General features: G+C 45.6%; 1 protein-coding gene across 15 annotated transcripts in view; it reads left to right on the forward strand.

The window, feature by feature from the left end:
* The first annotated feature begins 5,768 nt into the window (after nt 1-5,768).
* Nucleotides 5,769-21,879, forward strand: part of CLASP1 (cytoplasmic linker associated protein 1) — a 174,077-nt gene continuing 157,966 nt past the window's right edge. For all 15 annotated transcript variants that reach the window (XM_051787003.1, XM_051786989.1, XM_051786990.1 and 12 more), the window contains exons 1-2: nt 5,769-5,928; nt 17,494-17,968. In XM_051787003.1, the coding sequence (XP_051642963.1) occupies nt 17,774-17,968 (195 nt within the window). In that variant the 5' untranslated portion in view covers nt 5,769-5,928; nt 17,494-17,773. The remainder of the gene's footprint in view (nt 5,929-17,493; nt 17,969-21,879) is intronic.

Genomic DNA, 21,879 nt, shown 5'->3' on the forward strand with positions numbered 1-21,879 from the left:
TTTTTCCTTGTCAGGAGCAGACTGCATTCCTAACCTTGATGTGTCACTTTCCAGTTGGCTTAATATTTGGGTGAGGATAAAAAGGAAATGTTGTTCAAAGATTAAAAGAACCCATGCTGCTAAGGTATGTGCACGTGTGATATGCAAGTATAAAAAAAAAGAAGATATGAGCATAATTGTGTTTGGGTGGTGGAAACAAGATATAATAACATCAGCAGATGACTACGGAAAACAAGTACAGGAAGAGGTAAATCCATTTGAAACAGTGTAAATGGGAAATTATGAGGGAAGAGGAAATGGGGCTGAAATGTTGTTTAATGTAAATTTAAGTGCAAGACAAAAATAGGACTCTTGTAAGTTTGACCTGTAAATGTCTCTTCCCAGGGGCCTGAGGGCAGCCAGGAAAAATACAGTCTCTGATACAAATACAGGACCTAGTGCCCATGCCTTGGTAAGACCAGAGATCATCTTCTAGGCTACTGCATTAATTCTAATGCAGCTCAGAAATGGTGGAAAATTGTTGCCAGTAGCCTGTGTTCAGTCTTGGGGGATTTAAGCTCAGGCTCTGGTCACAAAACAAAGAATTCCACAATTAACACTAATTGGTACCTTCCTTGATGTTTTGGTCAGGGAGAATGAACTGTTCCCTGCCTCCCTGGAGGCAGTCACTCCAGGTCAGGGGAAGAGGCCCATGGGGATGTTGCCTGGCTCACAGGACCTTCATGCCAATGGGAAATCTCTATTCAAACCCAAATCACACTTCATGAAGACGACCTGCTTTGTACGTGATGTTTCTCCTTGGGTGGCCAAATGTCTGCAAGAAGTGAGCACACGCAGACGTGCCCATGTGCACACGATGAGCCTTGAAGCCATTTGCTCACATCCCTTTAATCAAAACCTCCTGCTTTTGCATTTTCTTTTCTGTTTGGTGACTGAAGCGCAGCTTCATGTGCCTTCACGTGGGAGTTAAGTGGGTCAGTGGGATGCTTTGTTCGTGGCAGCTCTCACGTGGAAAAAGTCCGATGCAAAACGCTGAGGCTTGGCAGGAAAGTGCCAATTAAAGATAGCGGTGGAGGAGCACATTGTGCGAGCTGAAAGTGCTCAAATCTGGGGCTGTGACAACTGTCATATGCAAAGGAAAGAACGAAGAATTACTAAATTTGATGTTGATCTGAAGTACTGTTTCCCTGTTTCCAGTGTTTGTTCTCACACAGTATGGATGAGGAGTTCGTTCCCTGTTTCACAGGTGAGTGGTAGAAGAGATGAGTCACACAAGGAGCCTGTGCCAGAGTGGGATCAACAGCACTCAGAAGCTGGGTACCTGGGCTTCTCCTTGTGTTGGCCCATGGTATTTATCTGCCAGCAGCAGTCCAGCCTTCTCCTTAGCACTGCACAAGTCTGTTCAGATGATGTGTTCAGGGGATTTAAGTGCCAGGAGATGGCAAAGGGAGAGACGCAATGCTACATCAAGTCAAGTGAAGCTGTTCTCCCCCTCAGCCATGCAAGTAGTCAAGTTGGGACAGCACATAAAGGAAATGTGGCTTTCTAGGTCTGCATGGTGGTGTGCTAAACTCTAGAGAAGCAACTCAGGGACAGCCAGGTTTTGATGCTGCTGTCCTCTGCTGTCATGGGCAGCTACATCATCATACTGTCATTGTTAAATAAACACATTTCTCCTTGGAGCACTCGGCTCTCAGATTCCTGAGAAGATTTTGTGAAAAAGGGCCCTGAAGAAAGGGGGAAGACAGATCACTCAACCATAGTCAGTGTTTCTGCTGAAATAGAGCCAGTCCATCCCTCTACTTCCCACTAGTTCTGTTTTATTGATGGGTTTTTGTTTGAAAGAGCAATGTGGGTAATTGAAAGCTAGTCTTACATTTCTTTATTTTAAAAAGCTTTCTGACTTTGATTTGCCCTTACTTAAAAGCTTTCTGTGCCCTTGCTGCAGATGTCCCTAAGTTCATCTTGTGTTTCACCCTGCAGGTGGACTTGTTTAGCACGTGTATAGGCATACGCCTGCTCAACAAGCAGGGAACAAAGTACTTTGCAGGTGGACTGATTAGAGAGATACATGCTGCCTCACTGGGAATAGTACCCTCTCAGGAGACAGATGTTCCTACCTTTCTGTTGCACTAGTCTGATTTGGAGATCCGTGTATGAGACAGGTAAGTAAACGGATATCTTTCAGAAATGAGAGTATAGTAAAAAGTATCCTTTTTTAGGGATGCTATGTATAAGGGTATTGCCAAATGCCCGCTGTTGAGCCACTGGTCCTGAAGGCCTTGTCAAGAAGTCACATGTGATGGTAGCAGCTCCTCCAGTGGTTACTGCTGTTTCCTTCATTTAGAGAGTCCTTTCTGCACGCCAGGATAAATCCCCAAGGACTGGTTAGCAATAGCATAGTTGTTACCTAACAATAACTTTGGGGAAGCTGAATTATCCCTGCAGATTGGATTCCATCCAGAAGCTTAGATCTGGTTGCCCTTGGGGTATCCTGATGTGCCTTCATGGTGGGTTTCCACTGAGAGCCATCACAGGCAATGGATGTGCAGATCTATCATAGGTGTGCTGGAACTAAAGCAGATGGATATCCCTGGGAAAGTCAATGGACTGTGCAGGGTAATCAAGAACCTCATCTGAGCAGAACTGAAGAATACTGAGATTAATGTTAAGAAACCTGAAGGGCAAGAATCAGAACAATGCCTTCACCTCTTTTTAAAAAATTTGAAGAAAGCTTTCAAGCTACAATGTATTTTGGACTTCTTTTTCCAATGAAAATGAGGCTTATGTGATCAGTCTGTCTGTCTGCTCCTATTCAGCTGTCAGGCTAGCCCCCTCCTTTTTCCTTCTCAACATTTAGGGAGGAGGAAAGAATCTCAAGTTTCATGAGAACTGGAAGAGAGAAATAATCATTGCCAGCCTCAGGGGAAGGCAGGAGGGGAGCTCAGGCATGGTATGATCCCTTTGGCAGAAGGCTGCCCTTCGACGTGCATGTGTACACAGCCGTGGATAACCACACACTGTGCTGCCTGTGTCCCCTTGGAGGGGACTGTCACAGGAAGGTAGGGCTGCTGAGAGAACAGGGCAGATTAGAGGGACAAAACCCCCAGATCTGTGGGAAACTAAGCATTATTGGTGCTACTGCTCATGGAACAATCTGGTTATCTTAAATATAGGCAGAAACTCTTCTAAAAGTCTTTGCAGGGAGCCAAGGAAACAGTCACATAATAACAGGAAAAAAAAATCAAAACATTAGAGCTGATTAGGTGACAAATTTATTTCTGTGCACAGACTTTACCTGTTTTATAATAAAAATGTGAAGAAAACACATAGAAAATAACTGTGTCCACAATCTTTTTGTTAATTGCACAGTGAGGAAGCTTTTAAGTTTTGTGCAGTTGTCCCCTAAGTCTTGCAACAAAAAAGAAAATAAAAAACATATTTTCTATGCAAGTGTTATCTAGGAGGGGAGGAAAAAAATACTTAAAAACTATACCAGATGTATTTCTCAGCATTTCTTTATGAAGGTTTAGGCTGTTGGTCACTGCCAAACAGTGACCGTAAAATCACCAAAAGTAAGAATCTGTGAAGAAAGGGCAAACATACAATTATATCAGAAGGAATATTAGGAAATTTCCAAAGTAAATGTCTCTGTATTGCAATACTGAAGAGAAAGAATTCACAGCAAATGTGGTACACAATTATTGACTTCTTACTAAAATGAAATTAAATATTGCTTATCGTAATTCAGCTAACTTAGAGCTATTCAGTCTTTATCTAATTTTCTTGCTCAAAATGGATTGTGATGGTATTTTGGGAACAGAGACACCTCTAGTGTCTGAGAGAACTTTGCCTGTAGTTGTAGCAGATCCAGCTGAAGTGGAAGGATTATTGGTCCTTTATTAATGTACCTGGGACCTCTGTCATCAGCTGCAGTTGGGAGACTGCACAGAATCATAGAATCAGCTGGGTTGGAAGGGACCTCTGAGATCATCAAGTCCGACCCTTGATCCAGTACTGCTGCATTAGTGCAAAATGAGAGCAGGGAAAACAACTGGAGTCCTGGTTGCAGAACTGCCAAATGAGGGAGGGAAAGCACTCTGCACAGGGACTGTGCCTCCTCTGGGTGCAGAGCGATGGTAACATGGGGACTGGGAAGCCACAATAGGTGAAGCAGAGCTGTGGGTAGTGCTTAGCCAGTTAGGGCTCTCAGGAGATAAGCTACTGCCTGGGGGTGAGAACCATGGTAATTTCTAAAGCTGGTTTGTAATCACCTGCTTTCAGTTTACCCAGAGCTGGCATCCTTTTAAGCACTAATATCCCCAGCTTTCTCTTGACATCTGTGCAGCCTTTTCCAGAACTTACGTGCAGCCTGTGCTGATGGCTTCGCTCAAAGCAGCAGTTTAAATATTGCTCTCGAACCTGAGGGAGGAAAGGAACAAATTACAAAATCTAGGATTATTTGGAGAGGGCTTGCCAAAAACAATTTCTGTGCCAAAATTGTGAGCCAAGGAGAAGGGCATTATTATTTCAAGAAGTTGTGAATGAAAATGAACCATTTGTTCCACATACAGCTCTCCCCTATGAACTGTTTTAATGGCTCAGACTACAGGCTTGTTAGGAACCACACTGTCACCTGGGGAGGTCAGCTGCAGAGGACGAGCACAGTGGTGGTTCAAGGGGAGATGGAGGTTCATTCCCTACAACACCATGAAAGCAGCAGTCATGAGCCCAGGCAGGAAGATTGTCCAATGTGTCTTGGCAAAGAACCTCTGCACAGGACATTTGTTTCCCATTCTCACCTCAGCTACATAGTGGTGGCACTGCAACTCATTCCATGTAGGAGAAAGATTTAGTTGCTTTTAAATACAGCTTTTTAACTAAGGCTGCACAAAGCAGAGACATGTGGAGCTCCTGGAGCATCCAGAGGATCCAGTGGAGAGCAACAAATGTGATTAAGGGACTAGAGCATCTCTCTTATGAGGAAAGGCTGAGAGTTGGGCCTCTTCAGCCTTGAGAAGACTGAGAGGGGACCTCATCAATGTGTATCTAAAGTGGGAGGCGGTTTCAAGAGGATGGATCAGGTTCTACTCAGGGGTGCCGAGGAATAGGACAAGAGGCAACAGGGAGAAACTGATGCACAGCGAATTCCACCTGAATATGAGGAAGAACTTCTCTATCCTGTGAGTAACTGTGCACTGGTACAGATTGCCCAGAGAGGCTGTGGAGTCTCTCTCACTGGAGACATTCCAGAGCCGTCTGGATGCAATCCTGGATGCCATGTGCTCTGGGATCACCCTGCTCGAGCAGGGAGGTTGGGCCAGATGACCCCCTGTGGTCCCTTCCAACCTGCCGCATTCGATGATTCTGTGGAACAGTTTCCCTCACTGGGGATCACTAGAGGATGGCAGTGCCCTGGTACGCAGCCGCGCGGCAGCGCTGAGCCCTCACGCTATCGCCAATTCTTTGCAAAGCATTTGAGCTTCTCGGCGGTCGGACCGAGGAGCCAGGGGCACGGCAGTGCCCGGAGCCGCCCTCGGGGGCCGATCAGGCGGGACGGAGCTCTGGCACTCCCGGGAACACACGTCCCCGCGCCCCGCGGTCCCGGCGCGGCCGCCGGGCGGTATCTCCATGGCGACCGGGCGCGCGCGGTAACGGCCCACCCCCGCGCATGCGCAGGGCGCGCGCTGACCTCACCGCGGCACCGGGGCCCGCAGGGCGGCGCCGCGCCGGCGCGCGGGGCGGGGCGGGGCGGGCGCGGGCGGCGCGTGCGCGGTGGACCCCCTATTCTTCCCGTGGCGAACGGGGCGCGCGCGCGGCCATGGAGCGGAGCGGGCGCCGCCGCCGCCGGCTCTGAGCGGAGGGAGCGACAACGGGAGCGACGGACGGCGACAGCGGGACAGCCTCCGCCCGGCCCGCGCCCCGCAGGTACCGCCCGCGCCCGCGTCGCGCCGGCCCGCGGGGGGAAGCGCGGCCGCGGGCGCTTTGTGTGCGGTGCCGCCGCCGGGTGACCGCGGGATGCGCGGGGCGGGGCCGGCCCGCCCGCGGCACCGTGCGGGAGCAGCGCAGGGCGGTTCGGCGGGGCCGGCGGTGCGGGGGCTGCCGGGCCTGGCGCGGGGCCGCCCCTCGGCCCCCCCGCCCCGGGGCCGCCCAGCACCGGCAGGGCCGGGGGTCTCCGGGGAGGGTCCCTCGGGAACAGACAGCTGGGCGAGGGGAGGGAGGCGCGGCCGCGCTGATCTCGCCGAGCGGCGCCGGGCTCTGCCGACGCTTGGGGCTGCTGTGCCTCCAGCAGCATCCTGTGGGTTGGGTGGGCTCGGCCCTGGAGCTTGGCCCCTTTGTGCACGTGCCGTGCTCTGCTTCGTTCATTTCTGGGAGCGTTTTTAATGGGAGTTGGGCGAGGACTGCGAGTTTGTGCGTGTGCGAAGAGGTGGCTTCATCGTTAGGCAGATCCTGCAGAAACGCTTCAGAGAGCTACTCGGTCTGAGTAAATACAATGTTATGCATGTTGCAGGCCTGTGTGGGCTCTGATTAAGGTATTTTTAATGTTATATGTCTAAAGATATCTGTGAGGAAGGGGAAGGCTGCTCCCTTCCCCAACCCCCTGCACAGCCGCTTCAGAAGGGTGTGGGAAACTGAGGTAGGATGACAACCTCCGGGTTGTATGGGAAGCCTGTGCTGGAGTAGCACAGAGGCTTCCCAGATGCGAGGGTTGTTCTGAGCACTGGATTCTCTGTCCCTTGTGGACTTATTTCATAAGTCAGTGTTTAGTAGAGGAGACAAGGGTTGAGTAAAGAAGTATGTGCCAAACCAGTGTTGATAAAGCAGGGATGTGGTCTCCAGCCCAGTACTTGTGCCAGCTTCAGAGGCAAATTTGTCATAGCCCAATTTGCTGCTGAACACTGCAGCTTGTTTCTCTGCATCTTTTGAGCAGTTGTATCTCTGTCGCACGCTCCTCTTGGTGCCGCCTGGGTGCTGTTGAAGACAAACCAAACTATTTTCGCTTGATACCTGGAGACACAGATCCACCATTTAGCTCAGCAGAGCTCAGATTAGTTCTTGGGAAGGTGTTGGAAGTGCAGGTGTTTGCTTCCGTCTGGGATTCTGAATCGGATTTAAGAGGTTTGCAGCTGTAGAGGGGATATGTTTGAGGACTCGCAATAGAGATGAGCTTTCTCTAGAGCAAAGGACTACACTCAAGTGCAGGATAGAACTGCAGTGCTGTCATATTCAGGGTCTCCCTTATGGCAACATTGCTCACTGTGTGGAACAAGCCTTTGTTCTGTGGTCCTGGGCTTGGCAAAGTCCAGCCTTTGCTTGTTTTCTCTATTGAACCCTGTCAGTGGGACTGAAGCTTGGAAGTTACAAGAGGGACAGAGGAATGACATGTCACCATGGGTGATCCTTTCTGTGTTTCTTAATTTTTAATTATTGCTTAATTTTTTTTTAAAATTGCTGCCAACACAGGTTTGTTGTTTTTTCTTGCACTGATGCCTGCAACATTCCTGTGAAGTCCTTAGAATTGATCAAACAGCTTCAAAAGTTTCTGTTTCAAGAAGAAAAATGCCATGAAGTTATACACTTTGGCCTTGCTTCACTTGGCTGATAACATGAAGTGTTAAAAGTGAGAGAGCAGCATGCTTGGGAGATGGACATGTTTCTCTAGTTCACGTGACATTCCCTAGAAGGACAATTGCAGAGAATGCCTACGAGAGAATGAGCTGGTCCTCCAGTCATCTTTGAAGTTCTGTAGGAATGTTAAATTTATGCTACAACTTAAGTGTTAAGAAAATTGTATATTTAAACAGCAAAACTCAAACGATTTATCTGTTTCTCCTCTGTGTTAGTCAGTCTTTCTCTGTCCATCGGGCAGTTTGTTCAGGGCTGTTGGTTATTAAAAGATGAGAACTGACAGCAAGTCTGGACACTTGTGTAATGATTTACAACATTACAGTGGAGGATGAGGACAAGATCTCCTCAACAACCTTTGTGTCAAGGCAGGTCAGAAGAAGTTTCAAGAGGCTGGACGTGAAATGTTCAGATGGATAAAGTGTAGTGACTTTCTCCGCATGTACCTTTCCACTTCAGTGTTCCTGCAGGTTTTTGTGAGAGGTGGCTTTGAAGTGTGTGGACTGCCATTACAGGTCCCTTCTGGCCTCATATGACTTTGGATCAGTCTCATGTGTCACCCTGAGCCTCTCATTATCTCGGGCCTTGCCTAGACTAGGGATGGAAATGTTGTTGGTGTGCCTCTGGATCGGGCTTGCTGCTGTTAACGCCTCCTTGGCTGACAGTTGTGATTGAAGCTTCCTCCTGGATTCTGACAGTGCCAGCGCACCTTCCAACAGCCTTTGCCAGTGCGTAAGAGAAAATGCTGGCAAGTGTATAAAGGTCCCTCACCTGAGTGAATAAAATAGACTGTTCTTGTCTATTAATTTCTTCAGACTGTGACTTTAGTAAATTATAAGCAGTCTGACTGAGGAAGGTGTTTGCTTCTTTCCTTGATAAAGGGTTGGTGTTGTGTCAGTGTTGTGCAGAACAGCATTAACTTTACCCCACTGTTTAATGGCATCCATTTCATGTTGCTCTTTGCTCAGTTGCTTCATTTTCATCACCCTGTACGGTGTTGAAGTTTGCATTATGTGTTTCTTTCAAGCTCACTCAGTGCTTTGGATATTGTCCATTGGACCAACCTGTTACCAGTTCTCAAAGCTGTCTGAAAGCCTGATGTGAGCTGGTTATGAGCTTTGCACTGTGGGATACTGAGGAGCTAAACAAATACATATTCTTTGGCATTCTGCACTGCACTGGTGTCTGGCTCTGTCACACATGTGAGAGCTCACTTTCTCCTGTCTTTGGCAGCACTAGCATTCTTACACCAAAACCTCAAATAAACTGCATAGAGTTGTAACTGTTAAACTTACAGGAGGGCAACAAATGGATTTTGTGGTCTGAGAGGCTGCCGGTGCTCCCCAAGAGATTTAATCTCATCTCATGTGTTTGAGTTCATCTGGTTTCCTGTTCTGTTCCTTAACCAAATCTCTGCATGTCTGGCTCTGCAAGGAGGGAGATGTCCATTCTGCATCTAAAAACAAGGATGCCAAATAGGAGCCACAAAATTAATTGTTAGAAGAGCGTCATCATCATTAGTTTATTGGAAGTGAGTGGGCAGATTTAAAATCCTCTAATTTGTTTTCCACCATCAGCGAGTTAATAGACTAAACAGCCTAACCAGGCCAGTCCCTGGTGCAGTGTGTCTGTACTTCAGGTTTAAGCTATGGCCCTTTATTTTCACTTTGATTGTAGATGCTTTAGGTTCCAAGGTATTTCAGAAAGCCAAATTGAACCAATAATGATTTGAGGCAAAGTTCTGATCAAAACAGGGTCAGATTCTGACCTATGTTTCAAAGTGATGCTGAGCAGAAGGGAGGAATTGCAGGTGTGTGTCTCTGCCTGTTACGTGCAGGTGGTTTTACTGCCCAGAAGTCTCTTCACTGCCACTAGAGGTTCAGCCCAATTCATGATATTGTCAAACAAAAACCGCTTCTGCTCTTCCTTGTCCTGTGCTCCCTCCACCCGTTTTATAAATCTGGAAGTGCTGTTGTGGCTTTCTGCACTCCCTTTGCAGCTTGTGTTGAGGGATTTCTTTGGCCGTCCACTTACGTGTGGTTGTAAATGCCAGGCTGAATAGAATCTGCTTCTGCCTGAATGTAGAGAGTAACCCTCCTTCCCCTCCCTGGTGCTGAACTGGTTCTGGGTTCTGTTTTCTGCTGGGCCCTGTCAGCAGTTGAAATCCTGCTGCTGCTGAGAGTTCTCCTCTCCTTCCCCGAGAGTTTCCATGGCAGCCCTGCAGAACAGGGGTAGGCAAAGACCCCTGTTTTACCATGCAAACAAATTTGAGTCATGGAAGAGAGATGGGCATTAGCTGGGAAGCCTGAAGAGAGACAAAGAAAATAAAACTTTTTCCAAAACTGTTGACTTGCAAACTGCTGCTGTTGCGTCCCACAGCCAGTGTCCCTTGAGGGCTTGCACCCAGGGTATGATCTTGTGTGTTATTTTGCCATTCCAACCTGTCATTTTACTGTTAGCACTTGTCTCTCAAGTACTTCCTTCCGGGGTAATTCTGGCTTGGACTTGTATGTGAAAACTTACTTCTGTGTCACCAGGCAGTTATATAGGGAAAACAAGGTCCTGGAGGATTGGAGTAGAGAATTTATATTGAACTCACTGCTCTCTTTAAAATTCAGTTATCCTGATCTTTACCAGCATGTGGTGGTATTATTTCCCCAAGGTGTTCTCTCACCCTCAGTTCCCACTGCAGACTTGCTTTGCAGTGGCTCTGGAGAAGGCGCTTAATTTCCACCCTATTCCTGCCTGTAAAATAGGAGCTTCTTGGTATTCTACCACTTTTCTCTTCAACTGATGTACAGGAAGAGATGCTTTCTATCTCAGGACTGGCTAAATTAGTGATCTTAGCCTAAGGAACTTCATCGCTTGCAGTGCAAACAGAGATTAGAAGATTCAGATGTGAGCTGTGAAGCTCCTTGTTCTGCTGGCAGACTTGCAAGTGATGGGTCACTCTGCTCTAGTTCTCAGTAGTGTTCTACTTCCAAACCTTGCTAAGCATTTTACCTACAGGAGGTTACAAGTGAAAGTCTCTTCCTTCCCTTCCCATATTTTCCCAGATGAGCCAGTATTGCTGCTGGATTGTGGAGGAGAGGGTTAGGATGTCACTCTGGAAAATTTTGTCCTGCACTCCTAGTTGCAGTAAAAGGGGGGCTGGATGCCTTTTCCCTTCTTGTGGAATGCATCACTACAGCCCCTCAGGGAACCTTGTGCGCTCTTGGCTCCGACACCTTGCAGAAAGCTGTAGAGAGCCAGTGCTGTGTAATTTGTGGGCCAGGGGCCCTCAGTGTCGGAGCTGCAGTCTGTAGGCTCTAAGGTTAGTTCTCTAGGGTGAGGGAGAGGTAGGATATTTTTGTACATATAAACCCCAAACTTGAGCACTATAACAGAATCAAGTGTCATGATGATAGCTGTGTGTGTGTTGCCCCACTGCCACGGGTCCATTGCCCCTAATTAATTGCTTGTAGTATGTTATCTTGGAACACTGAACTGAGATGCCTGCAAGAGGGAGTCCACACAGAGCAGTTCCTGACATTATAGGATTTTGAGCTCATTTCAGCACTCAAACTGTTAAAAAGGAAGAAGCCCTTGAAAGCTCATTCTAGACTTGTCCTTGGTCTCAGACAAAGTTAAAACCAATTTCAGAGAGGGGTTGTATTAAGGAAACAAAAGATGCTAAAAGACATCTAATTTTCTACCCTTACTCTGGAAGGGTCACTCCTACTCTGCAAAGTGGTTTCATTAGTGTGGGGTATTGGAGTCACATTGAGGTGACCTGCAAGCCATTTTGATTTGCTGCAGCTTCATTACTGAGGAGATTTTTTTTGAAGATTGTTGCCTTTCTGAAATTGGTATCTGTGTGTGAGGTGTTCAGTTACTGAGGCAGCAGTGTAAACTTTTAGTGGAGGCATAAGAATTCCAGTTATCTGAAGCTTATCTCTCATCTTACCCAGGGTAGGTAATACAACTTTCACAGCTAGCATCTGGCCAAGAAGGATTGTGTGGGGGCTAGAAGGGCACAGTTAGCTTAAGCCCTGGAAATCTTTCAGCTGTCATTCTGAAAATCTACCTCAGTTTTCCTGATGGCAGTGGAGTTGTAGCTTGGTTACTGTCTGTACTTGTGCACATGAACCCCTTAATAGACTTCAGGCAAGTTTGAAGACCAGCTAGTATTTAGCAGAGTCCTAGCAAGGCTTCAGCCAGACATGGCTCTTCTGAGGATTAACTGCCTGCAGCAGTAGAGAGTTTTGCAAACAATGCCTTGGTGTGGCAGGTGCTGTGGGAAGAGAAAGAAACCCTCCTTTCAAGACCTTCCCGGAAAGAAACTGCATTCACATAGGCAGTGCTTTGCTTATCAGCAAGGTTGTGCTGCGAAGTTGTGGTACTTTGAGGACAGTTAAAGTTACTGTGGAAGGAGTCTCTGCATCAAGTGCCTGCAGAGACACTTGGTACATCGAGATAAGCAAGGGGCTGTCCCGCCAGCTAATTAGGAAAGCATGAGTTGTCAGTCTGGAAATCTAAGATACCATCTTTGCATTAGGAGGAGGCTCAAATACAAGGCAACACTAATTACTGATTTAAAACAATCACAGTGGTTGTGCAATATTCCCTGGTACTAAAGAAACATTATTACCTACTTATGGGGACAGGTGAACAATGGGGAGGGCCCAGCTGTCAGTTGGTCGGTGGGTGTTTCTGCAAACTCCCTTCCTCCAGATGGTTGCTCTCTTCTTCAAGTAGGACACTTGATGTGGTACTTGTCACTTGGTTCTCTCAGAGGGTTTGAACAAGTAAGAATACTTTGAGCTTGAAAACTGTCAATACAGCTGCTTTGTTCACTGCTACTTGCACACTGAGGGGAGAGCAGGTTTGATTGAGTGCTTGGTGATTGTCATACTTTGTAAATCCCTGACACCAAATCCCCTCTGGGCAGGGGATAGCTGTGCCTGTTGAAGCAAAAACAGAGGAGTGTAGAGAGGGCTGAGAGCTTCCATCCTTCCTGCAGAGCTGCAGTTTGACACTTCCTTGCTGATGAGACTTCCTCTTAGTCTTTGCAGCATATGATTTCCAGGTGCTGTTCTGATAGCTCTGAACTTCTTTCCCAAGGGGGCTTGGGTGGCAAACGCATTAGTTATGTATTTATACTGCCCACCTGTCAGCAGTGGTGAGCTACTGCAGCTTTGATGCCTGGTAGTTTTTATACTTGAAAAAAAACTGCTGCAGTTGTCTAGGGTGGAGATCTCTTGGAGGAGGAGTTCTTTGTTGTGGAAAGTCAAGGTTCAAGGAAATATCTGTCTAATATACCTTGAACTAATTTTAAAGTGAAGTGACTATGCAATTAGGTCCTGAGACTGGTGAAAAAGAAGGCTTGTTGGTACAATTGTGTTGCTGTGTTATTTCAAAAGCTGCTGGACCACAGCTAACCACGTTCACACACAAAAAAAGACACCAAAGAAGTGTGGTCACGTTTAGAAGTGGTTTACAAATTAAGCTTACTGGCTGGAAGAGAGATCCCTTCAGGAAGATGACTAGAAAGGGCTGGTTATTGTGTGGCACTGGCTCTTGTCTTCAGTGAGTGGCAGCAAGAGACTTGTCTCTGCAGGCTTGTGTCTGGAGCAGTCATGTTAGAGCAGTTGTCTGGGGAGGTTATGGACTGCACCGACTTTTTGGTACGTGAAGATGACAGCAAAACATGACAGAGATGATAACCTGATGACTAGAGCAGAAGAGAGTGGGCTATCATTTTAAAGTCAAACAACTGTATTGGAAGAGCTCCCCGGTACAGGCAACCCCCCAGGAGGGTAGTATTACATTTTTTACATGCTTCAGGTTTCCTTCCTTATTGCAAGAGGAAGAAGATTTAAAATTTCCTGTGAAGTTACCCTAAGATAAAGTCTTCCTTGAGAATTGCAAATAATGCACTTTCACTTAGTCTGGGCTAAGTGGGGTTTCTCCTGGGTGCTGAAAAATGTTCATTGGCTTATGTATCCAGTTTGATGTTGCCACAGCATCTTAGGTAACAAGTATTTCCTTATTACTATTTGAGTTGACTTATTGTAAGTGCTGAGCCAGTTGCTTTGCTGTGAATTGTACCAGCTTTTATGGTGTTATGAAGGTAGTATCTAGGCTGAGTAACTTTGGGCTGTTCAGTCTTTACCAGCTTTCTCCTTTAAATTCATCATTTTGAGCTCCAATGTGGTATTAAACTTAAACCTCTCTATAGTGGCTTTCTACTGGATAGCTCTTGATGGAAAGTTCATGTGTTACTGCCAGAGGCTTTGACTGAGAACATAATTTTGATGTCTTATTAGTGAAACAGGGAACTTCTTTTGCAGTGACAGAGTTGGGATGAGAGAATAGTTTTTTTTCTCTTAGATTATTTTGTCTATGTATGGACATTGTTAGATGTAACCTTGCCTGTTCCTTCAAGTGTAAACTGCAAGTCTAGGAGGAGAATTGGAGAAAACCCTTGCTCTGGAGCTTATATTTGCAACCCTTCTCAAAACTTGGAGGAGCTCCAAACACAGGACCTGTGCCACTGAGTTATTAGTTTTGAGTTCTGCGTGACTGTTCTTCAGTGGGAACTTTGTATCTTGTAACATTGCTTATCTGAAAAGTGCAGGAACAGAAATGGACCACTGGGGCTCAGGTTGTGGCTTTGTGTTTTTTCAGAGCTTGTTGTGAGGGAAGCATTTGCCCAGTTGGTTTCAAACTTGATGGGATGTAGCAGCCATATGCTTCCTTGCCTGGGAGGTTAATTTTTTTGTCAGTTTGGCCCTTGTTTTTCTCAGGTGGTATTTTTTCCACTTCCTTCTGTGAGGAAGAGGGGGAGTCAACAGACTTCCTAACATGTGTAGAAAGGCTTTTTTTTTCTTTCTTTTTTAGGTAAAAAATTGCCATTTAAAAACCTGTTGGCTGGTAGATGCACACTAGCTTCAGCCTTTCCTTTTGGCTTAATATTCCTGTTTTCCCTGGGATTCAAAGGTGTTTCTGACTCTTTTCCCATGTGTGTGTTTAATAGTGGTGCCATAATGTATAGTGGATCTTCTTTAGACTACAGTGCTCAAGGTTGTGACACAAATCTGTTCTGCTATAGTGCATCATGATTTTTATCTTCTGTCTTCCTCCATGTGTTTAAAAATCCAGAACTTGGAGAGAAATTTGTTTACATTAGTTTGCTTAAAAGGTTGTTTCTGTGCTTGTAGGTAGAGGCTTACAACTCTCAAATGAAAACCACATAGAAGAAAGACCTGTAACTTTCAATGTTCCTTTCTCATGGCAGTATGGCCAGCTAATGGTTTCTTGGATGTGTCAAGACTTGTTTATGTGTGATGTTAATAAAAAATGACTATTCTGTGTTAACTAACACTCATTCACACCCTTCTGTAATCTGAATTTTCGAGTTTAAGCAAGTTCTACATTTACATTTTCAAAGCAATTACACTTTCTTCACCATGTTCTATCCAGTTTAACAGAAGAGTCCACTTCTGAACGTGTGTGCAGTTTCTGGAGTCCAGAAGCAAACTGCACAGCTAACTTGAAAGGCTTGAGCTAGAATGTGTTAGCAGCTAAACACCACTTTCCTGCCACTTCTCCCCTAGTTCCATGCTAGTGAGGGGTCTGGTAAATGCTGCCCTACTGTGTGAAAACCCTTTGGTTGGGCACTCTGACACTGCTGTGAGTAATACTGCCTCACATAACTAGAGTGCCTGCAGCAAGGAGCAAGACCAGCCTGTGCTTGAGGGCAGGGGCCAGTATTCAGAGCTGCAGACAGGGAGACTTGTACAGAAATGTCTGCTGCACTTCTGCAATTGGTTGAAGTGGCCCTGTTTTTGTGCCTATGCTGCCATGGGTAGTCAGAGCTGTGTCATGAACCATTTTGGTTGAGGATGGGAAAGAGCACTTCTTTCAGAGCTGATGCTAAACTGACCAGGTCAGAAACTGTGGCATCAGCAATAAAAAAGGCAATGCTTTCCTGTAGTTTGGAACCAATGTTTCTCTTAGAAAGAAAAAAGGCATCGCTCTAAGAGTGTTGGTGGGGGTGAGATGTTGTCAGTTTTAGAGTTTGTTGTCAAATCACTCTTGAAGTGACTTGAAACAAAATGATGAGAGTTTTGTATGTCCTTGAAACGGTTCAGGCTGGGGTAGTGGTCACAGATAAACTATCACAGCACTAACCCAAAGCTCAAGGTGCTGTGTGTGCAGTTGCAGCTGATGCTTCCTTGCTGCTCTGGGGGGTGAGGTTTTCTGGTGAGGAGAGAGTTCAGTCTACACACAGAAGCAATCCCTTCTGGCTAAGGGTAGAACTTTCCAGGCAGTTGGCTGAGGTGATTCCCTGGATGTACAGAACCAGTTTTGGTCACCATCAGCCAGCAGGGTATTTGAATTGGCTGCCTGGAATGGAGAACCCTGCTCTCTGGTGACTCCTGCATAGCCAGTGTGGGCAGCTGGGACATGTGTGGTTGTGCTTGTAGGGTTAGGGAAGCTTAAGACCTCAGTGCTGAATCTAGATGGTGTGCTTGGTGGTGGTAAGATGTGGCAGTATGTAAGTCTGGCCAAGGAGGATGGAGGTGAGATAATGAACTGAAATACTCTGTGTGAGGGATGCTTTTTTTTCCAGGCTGGGATTCTTGTGTGCATCTCATCTGCTGTCAAGTCTACTTTGTTTTTATTAAGACTTTTGTGAAGGCCTTATTTGCTCAAACAGAAGGTATTTAGATTTGCTGCCCTGGTGCTTCCAATTAGTGAACTTGTGCCTCCAGCTTCCTTCCAGTTGTTTATTGAACCAGGTGTCTGCTGCACAGCCTCTTCCCTTGCTCTGAGCGTGACCTGCTTTCCTCATGCTGGCGGAAAAAGTAGGGCAGATTTCTAGCTTTGGGTATTATTAGCCAGGAAACAAAAAGACACCCTGGGTTTTTATCACCCCCTCCTGAAAGAGCTAACCTGTGATGAGGGAGTGCTTCAGGAAGCAGTACGGTGATGCCAAGAGCCCTGGCCTGTGGGAGGGTGGAGATCAGGCTCTCCAGTCTGTTCCCTGGCTGCCAGGAGGGGTTCATTTGGCTGCAGATGGAGGGACAATAAAAGGGCTGCAACTGGGTTCCTCCCTAATGAAGTCCTTGGACAGGAGAGTTTCTAGAGTTGAGGAACATAATCAAACCCTAAACTTACAGTAATTTTTTTAGGCATAAGCCAAAAGTTTACCTCAGAATGAGTGGCAGCAAAGTTTGGCCTGGCCATCCTTGTGTGTGGCCTTGGTTCTCAGGACACCACAGGCACTGTTGGTTGAACTGCCTTTAGACTGTGCTAGTGCTGTTTCCTGTACACCTGTAGTTGGGATATAACAGAATTCAACCTGGAAACAGCTTGAGCACCTAGTTTTTTAAGACTGATTGTTTTACATTACTGGAGCTCAGTGTTAGTGCTGTGTCTTGCTGACCAGCTGATTACATGGATTGCTGAAGGCCAACAGTCAAAACAGGATCCAGACCACTCATTAAAGTAGATGGGTTTTCGTGGCGATCTGCTTTAAGAATTTTGTCCCCACCTTTGAGGGTAGATGGTGATGGTGGCAGTTGCAGTAGTATTGATTACTAATCAGCTGCTACTTAAGCCACAAATTTACTGTCTCTTCCTAAAACTTCTAGGGAACTGATGGGTAACTGCTGTTGTTAAAGAATAACCAAAGGTTTTTGTTCTGACCTACCTTGTTTGATTCCTTAAAATAGAACAATGCTGCTCATATCTGACTTACCACAGCTTGGCAGCTGTATATGAATAACCTATTTTGTGACATGCTTTCAGTCTTGTCTTTTTTTTTTTTCCTCCAGTTTTAATTTAACCTATAATACTGTTCTTTTTAATTTCTTTCAGAATGGACTGCTGAATTGGGATTTATTGCAGACTCAACAGTACAGCACTGCTCGTTGCTTCATCTATTACTAGTTATTTAAATTGGACTTTTAATATCCTGCCAGCTGCTGTCCACACACACATGGTGCATTGTTGCCATTCTCAGAATTGCATCTTTGAAACCCAGACCCTCAGTAACCTTCATCGAAGAAAGAGGTGACCTCCTGCGTACTTTTATAGAGGGATTTTTTGGGCCTGCTGCCCTCTGGCTTTCTTGCTGGTGCTGTATTTCTGAGGCACTATGGAGCCCAGTATGGAGTACTGCTTGGCGCAGGTGCTGCAGAAGGATGTTGGAAAGAGACTTCAGGTTGGCCAGGAATTGATCGATTACTTCTCAGATAAACAGAAGTCAGCTGACCTTGAACACGATCAGACCATGCTGGATAAAATGGTTGATGGACTGGCCACTTCTTGGGTAAATTCCAGCAATTATAAGGTAAGAATTGTCAGGTGGAATGTGATTATTGTCAGAAGTCTTGGTGTTAAGTGTTACTTGATGTAAGTGAAAGTTGTATAGCAGACATGCTGTTGTACTATTCTGTAGGCTGGTAATTATGCTGAATCCACCATTGCTGTTCCACATCTTGGTAGCTGCTATGATATTGAGGACTCAAGGCAGTAAGAATTCAGTAAATGGTGTATTAAGCACAGCTGGATTTATATTTGGTGTTCACAGTTTGTAATACCCTGGTTTCTTTGTGTACCTTGTTACATGGTGGCACACTTAGATCATCCCAGTAGTTAGCAGTGTTGATTTCCTGCGATATTAACAGAGTTTATAAAACTACAGAAAGCATATATAAACAGCAGTATTTTTCATTGTCATTAAATCTTACCAGACTTTTTTCCCTATTTTCTCTGGGCAACTTAGACACTATAGATCAATTATACTTAGCTCAAGAAAGGTAATGTGTGTGTATGTATCTTCTGTTGAGTGTGATAGTGTAGAAATGACTTGGTAGGACATGGAACTCCACTGCCTTGTTATCTCTGTTACGTTGCTTCATCTCCCTGCAGGTCTTAGTGAGGAAGTCCTACCACAGCAAGTACTGTGGGAGTGGGGAGAGCTTCTCCTCTGTGGCTTAGAAAACTCCTGTCCTGGTGTGTTCTTGAGGCACTTGGACAAGTCTAATAGGGGTATTTAAGATATTGTATGGGATGTAATAGGAGACTTTGTTCCTGTCTGTTAAGTCCAGGAAAATCTGAGAGCGAAAGTTCCTACAGAGCTGAGCCTGAACATACTTAACTGAAGGTTGTACTGAAGTTCGTGAACTCCTGGAGAAGTGAAGGAGGGAGTGGCTGTGTAGGTTGCAAGTGCTCTGGAGCTCAACATCTTCAAATTAATTTAAGTTATTTTTAACAGAACTTTTGATTGAGAAGTGGTGAGAGTTTGCAGAGTGTTGGTTAATGTGTTCTGCACAGCTGCATTTTTTTCCTCTACATTTTTGTCAACAAGCAGCTGCAGTAGAAGCTGTTTGACATACTGGGGGGAAAAAAAACCCCAAACACTAAAAACACAACTGCCAAAATCAGTATGGTCTCAACAGAGGATCCATTCTGCTGGAGCACATGAAGAACTTTTTAGTTTGCTGTTGTGAACAGTGTACATAGAATTTTCTGAAATTGCATATTCTTATTCCCGTTTTTCTTGCTCACTGACTTTCTCTTACAGACTTCCATGATTCTCAGTGGAAGGGTAACCCTATCACTGTAAAATTGAAATTGCTACAAAATGTGCTTTTTGCATGGATTTTTACTAACTGATATGGATCGCAGAGCTATGCAGTGCTTTGCAATTCCAGAGTCACTCTTAGTTTGCAGAATTTCTTTTCAGATAACTTGCTCCCCTTCCCGGTCTTTTGTCTGTTGAACTGCATGCTTACAGTGATCACTGAGGTATTCATTTTCCAGTAACAAACTGGTGGCACTTTTGTACTGCAGTGACTCTGTTCCAGAACTCATGCTGCTGAGCTGGCTGTTCATTAATGTATGTGTTCTATAGATAGCATTTGCTGTGATTAATAAGTTCTAGTAAGCATAACAAAGACACGTCTCGGATATCTGGAGAGTGTTTTCTCAGTGAATGAGTATAATAGGGGATGTGAAGCCCTTGCATGGGGCAAGCTGGCTGTCTGGAGGTTAGTGGTGTGGTGAGATCTGCTTCAGGATCCAACCAGGCCTTAGTGCACCATCATGTGCCAATTCTTTCCTTCTTTTAGTGCCTGCATCTGCATTTTTGTCCCCTTTCTTCTTGACTGCTTGTGGGCTGGGGGTTCAGATGCTCAGCTCTGTCTGGTGTGAAGGGAGCACAGGGGGACCGGTGTCATCTGATCCAGTTCATGGATTAGTGTGTCCACCTTGAAAGCCCAAGCATCACTGCCCTAGAACAGCCATCTGGAGAGATAAACTGCAGTTGTTTGGTCACAGCTGAAAAAGACATTACATTTGTAGTCTGTTTCTCTTCTCATCTCAGTCCCTTAGTTTGAAAAAGTATCAGCTGAAAACAAAGATTGAGATCATCTTCAGGATTTGAAATTTCCTTACAGTTCAGTGATAAAGCATGTGGTCTCAGAATTAGACTGAGTTTGTGTAACAGACCCATTGTCTTGGGACAGCATCCAGTTGATTCGTGGCCCCTGCTTGTCTGGGACTTATCTAACTATACACTTGTGCTTACATGATATCACCAAGGAATCATCAGTGAACCAAAGAGAAGTGATATCTCTAAGGTAAACTGGTTCAGTTTGAATTAGAAGGAGCTTGAGCTGATGATGAAATTATTACACCTTGACAGGAAGGGCTCAAGCTGTTTCATTGGCATGCAATTCTGAGCTGTGTAAGTCGTGGCCATCTTTGGTGTTTTTAGGCTTTGGTGCTTTTCTGTGTGTTTTTTCTGTTTTAACATGACAGTATTTTGTGAAGTCCTTGACCTCAGCACCCTGAGTGGAGACAATGTAATCTTTTTCAAGTGATGCAGCAAAAAAGAGTGATGGAGGGCAGAGATGCTTCCCTTTCCATGTTGCTGTCCAAGTCTGTAAAAACATCATGTGTGAAACATAGTGAGACCTAACACGGTTCTGATAGCACTCAGCCCTCTGAAACTCTTGTAATAAATGGTCTTGTGACCTGATCACTGATTCCTGCTTCCTAACAGGCAGCTGCCTTAGGTGCAGAAGGCACTTGGATAGTTCAAGGTGCTTTTCAAGTCAAGGAAACCTAAGGATGGTTGTATGAAGCAAGGCGCTGAGGTCCAATGCAAACCCATTTGAGTGTTTGTGCTTGCCAGGAGCGCTCTTGAACTGCACCCAACAGGCACTGCCTGGCCTACATTTCCCCAGCAGTATTTATAGGTGTGTGGAAGACAGAAGAACAGAGCAGAGTGAGAGATGAATTCACTTTGAGAGCTCTTACTCCTCTTTGAAGCACAATTACTTGGAGCAAACAGCCTGTGTTTGTGTGGGCAGTAGGAGTCATGTGTTACACCAACCAGGTTGGGCTGGGAAGATGCTGCAGACCAAGGAGGAATCCTGCCTCTGTTCTGTTTCTTCATGTGTTTTGTTTGCTTGCTCTGTGCTGTTTCGGGATGGTAGTTCTGCTTGACTCCATTTCTTCCCCTGCTAAGCATAAAAGGGAGTTATTTTGCTGAGCTTTGAGTCTCTGAACAATAACTAAGGCCTGTACAGCTGTCTGTCTTGAGACATGAAGCAGAACAGCACAGCAGTGTCAGGGACTTCAGCATGTCCTCCCGGCTTCACAATCCTGCAGCAAGGGAGAGGGCTGAAATGTCGGTAATCCCTTGGTGAGCAATCTCTCTCTGAGCTGCTTGTGGCACTATTTAGTAATGTTGCTGTTAAGTGTGCAGGATCTCCTGGCTCATCTCTGGCTGATGTGCCTTTCTCTGTACCCAGACTTGGATGTGCCACTGATGTTTCCTCTTGAGGTGTAAGGGTAAAGTAATATGTCCAGGATCTTAAAGTGATTTTCTACCAACTTGATATTCTTAGAGGTGAACCGAGGGTGTTTGGCAGTGACCTGCTTCTCCACGACAGTATTGTACTGTTGTCCCCATCTAACAATGTTGATGAGGTCTCTTGCTCATTTTTCTTCCCTGGGATGTGTGGCCTGGGCTGTTGGAGTTGAGGTTTACATGGGAAATAGCCCTTGTTATTGCTAGTTGCTTTTCCATAAATGCCCAGGAGTGAAGTAGACTTAGAGATTTGGTGGTGACAGCCTTCAAACAGGTCAGGATCCAACATATTAAAGAGAGATTCTAGTCAATGTTTCTTGTGTTGCAGAGTGGTAGGAGAGGCCAGTTTGAACTGAAACTGGGTGGAGGTTTGCAGTAAG

Source organism: Manacus candei, unplaced genomic scaffold (assembly GCF_025592945.1).
Source record: "Manacus candei isolate 608988 ecotype Guabito, Panama unplaced genomic scaffold, ASM2559294v1 h1tg000023l, whole genome shotgun sequence".
NCBI classification, from domain to species: Eukaryota; Metazoa; Chordata; class Aves; order Passeriformes; family Pipridae; genus Manacus; species Manacus candei.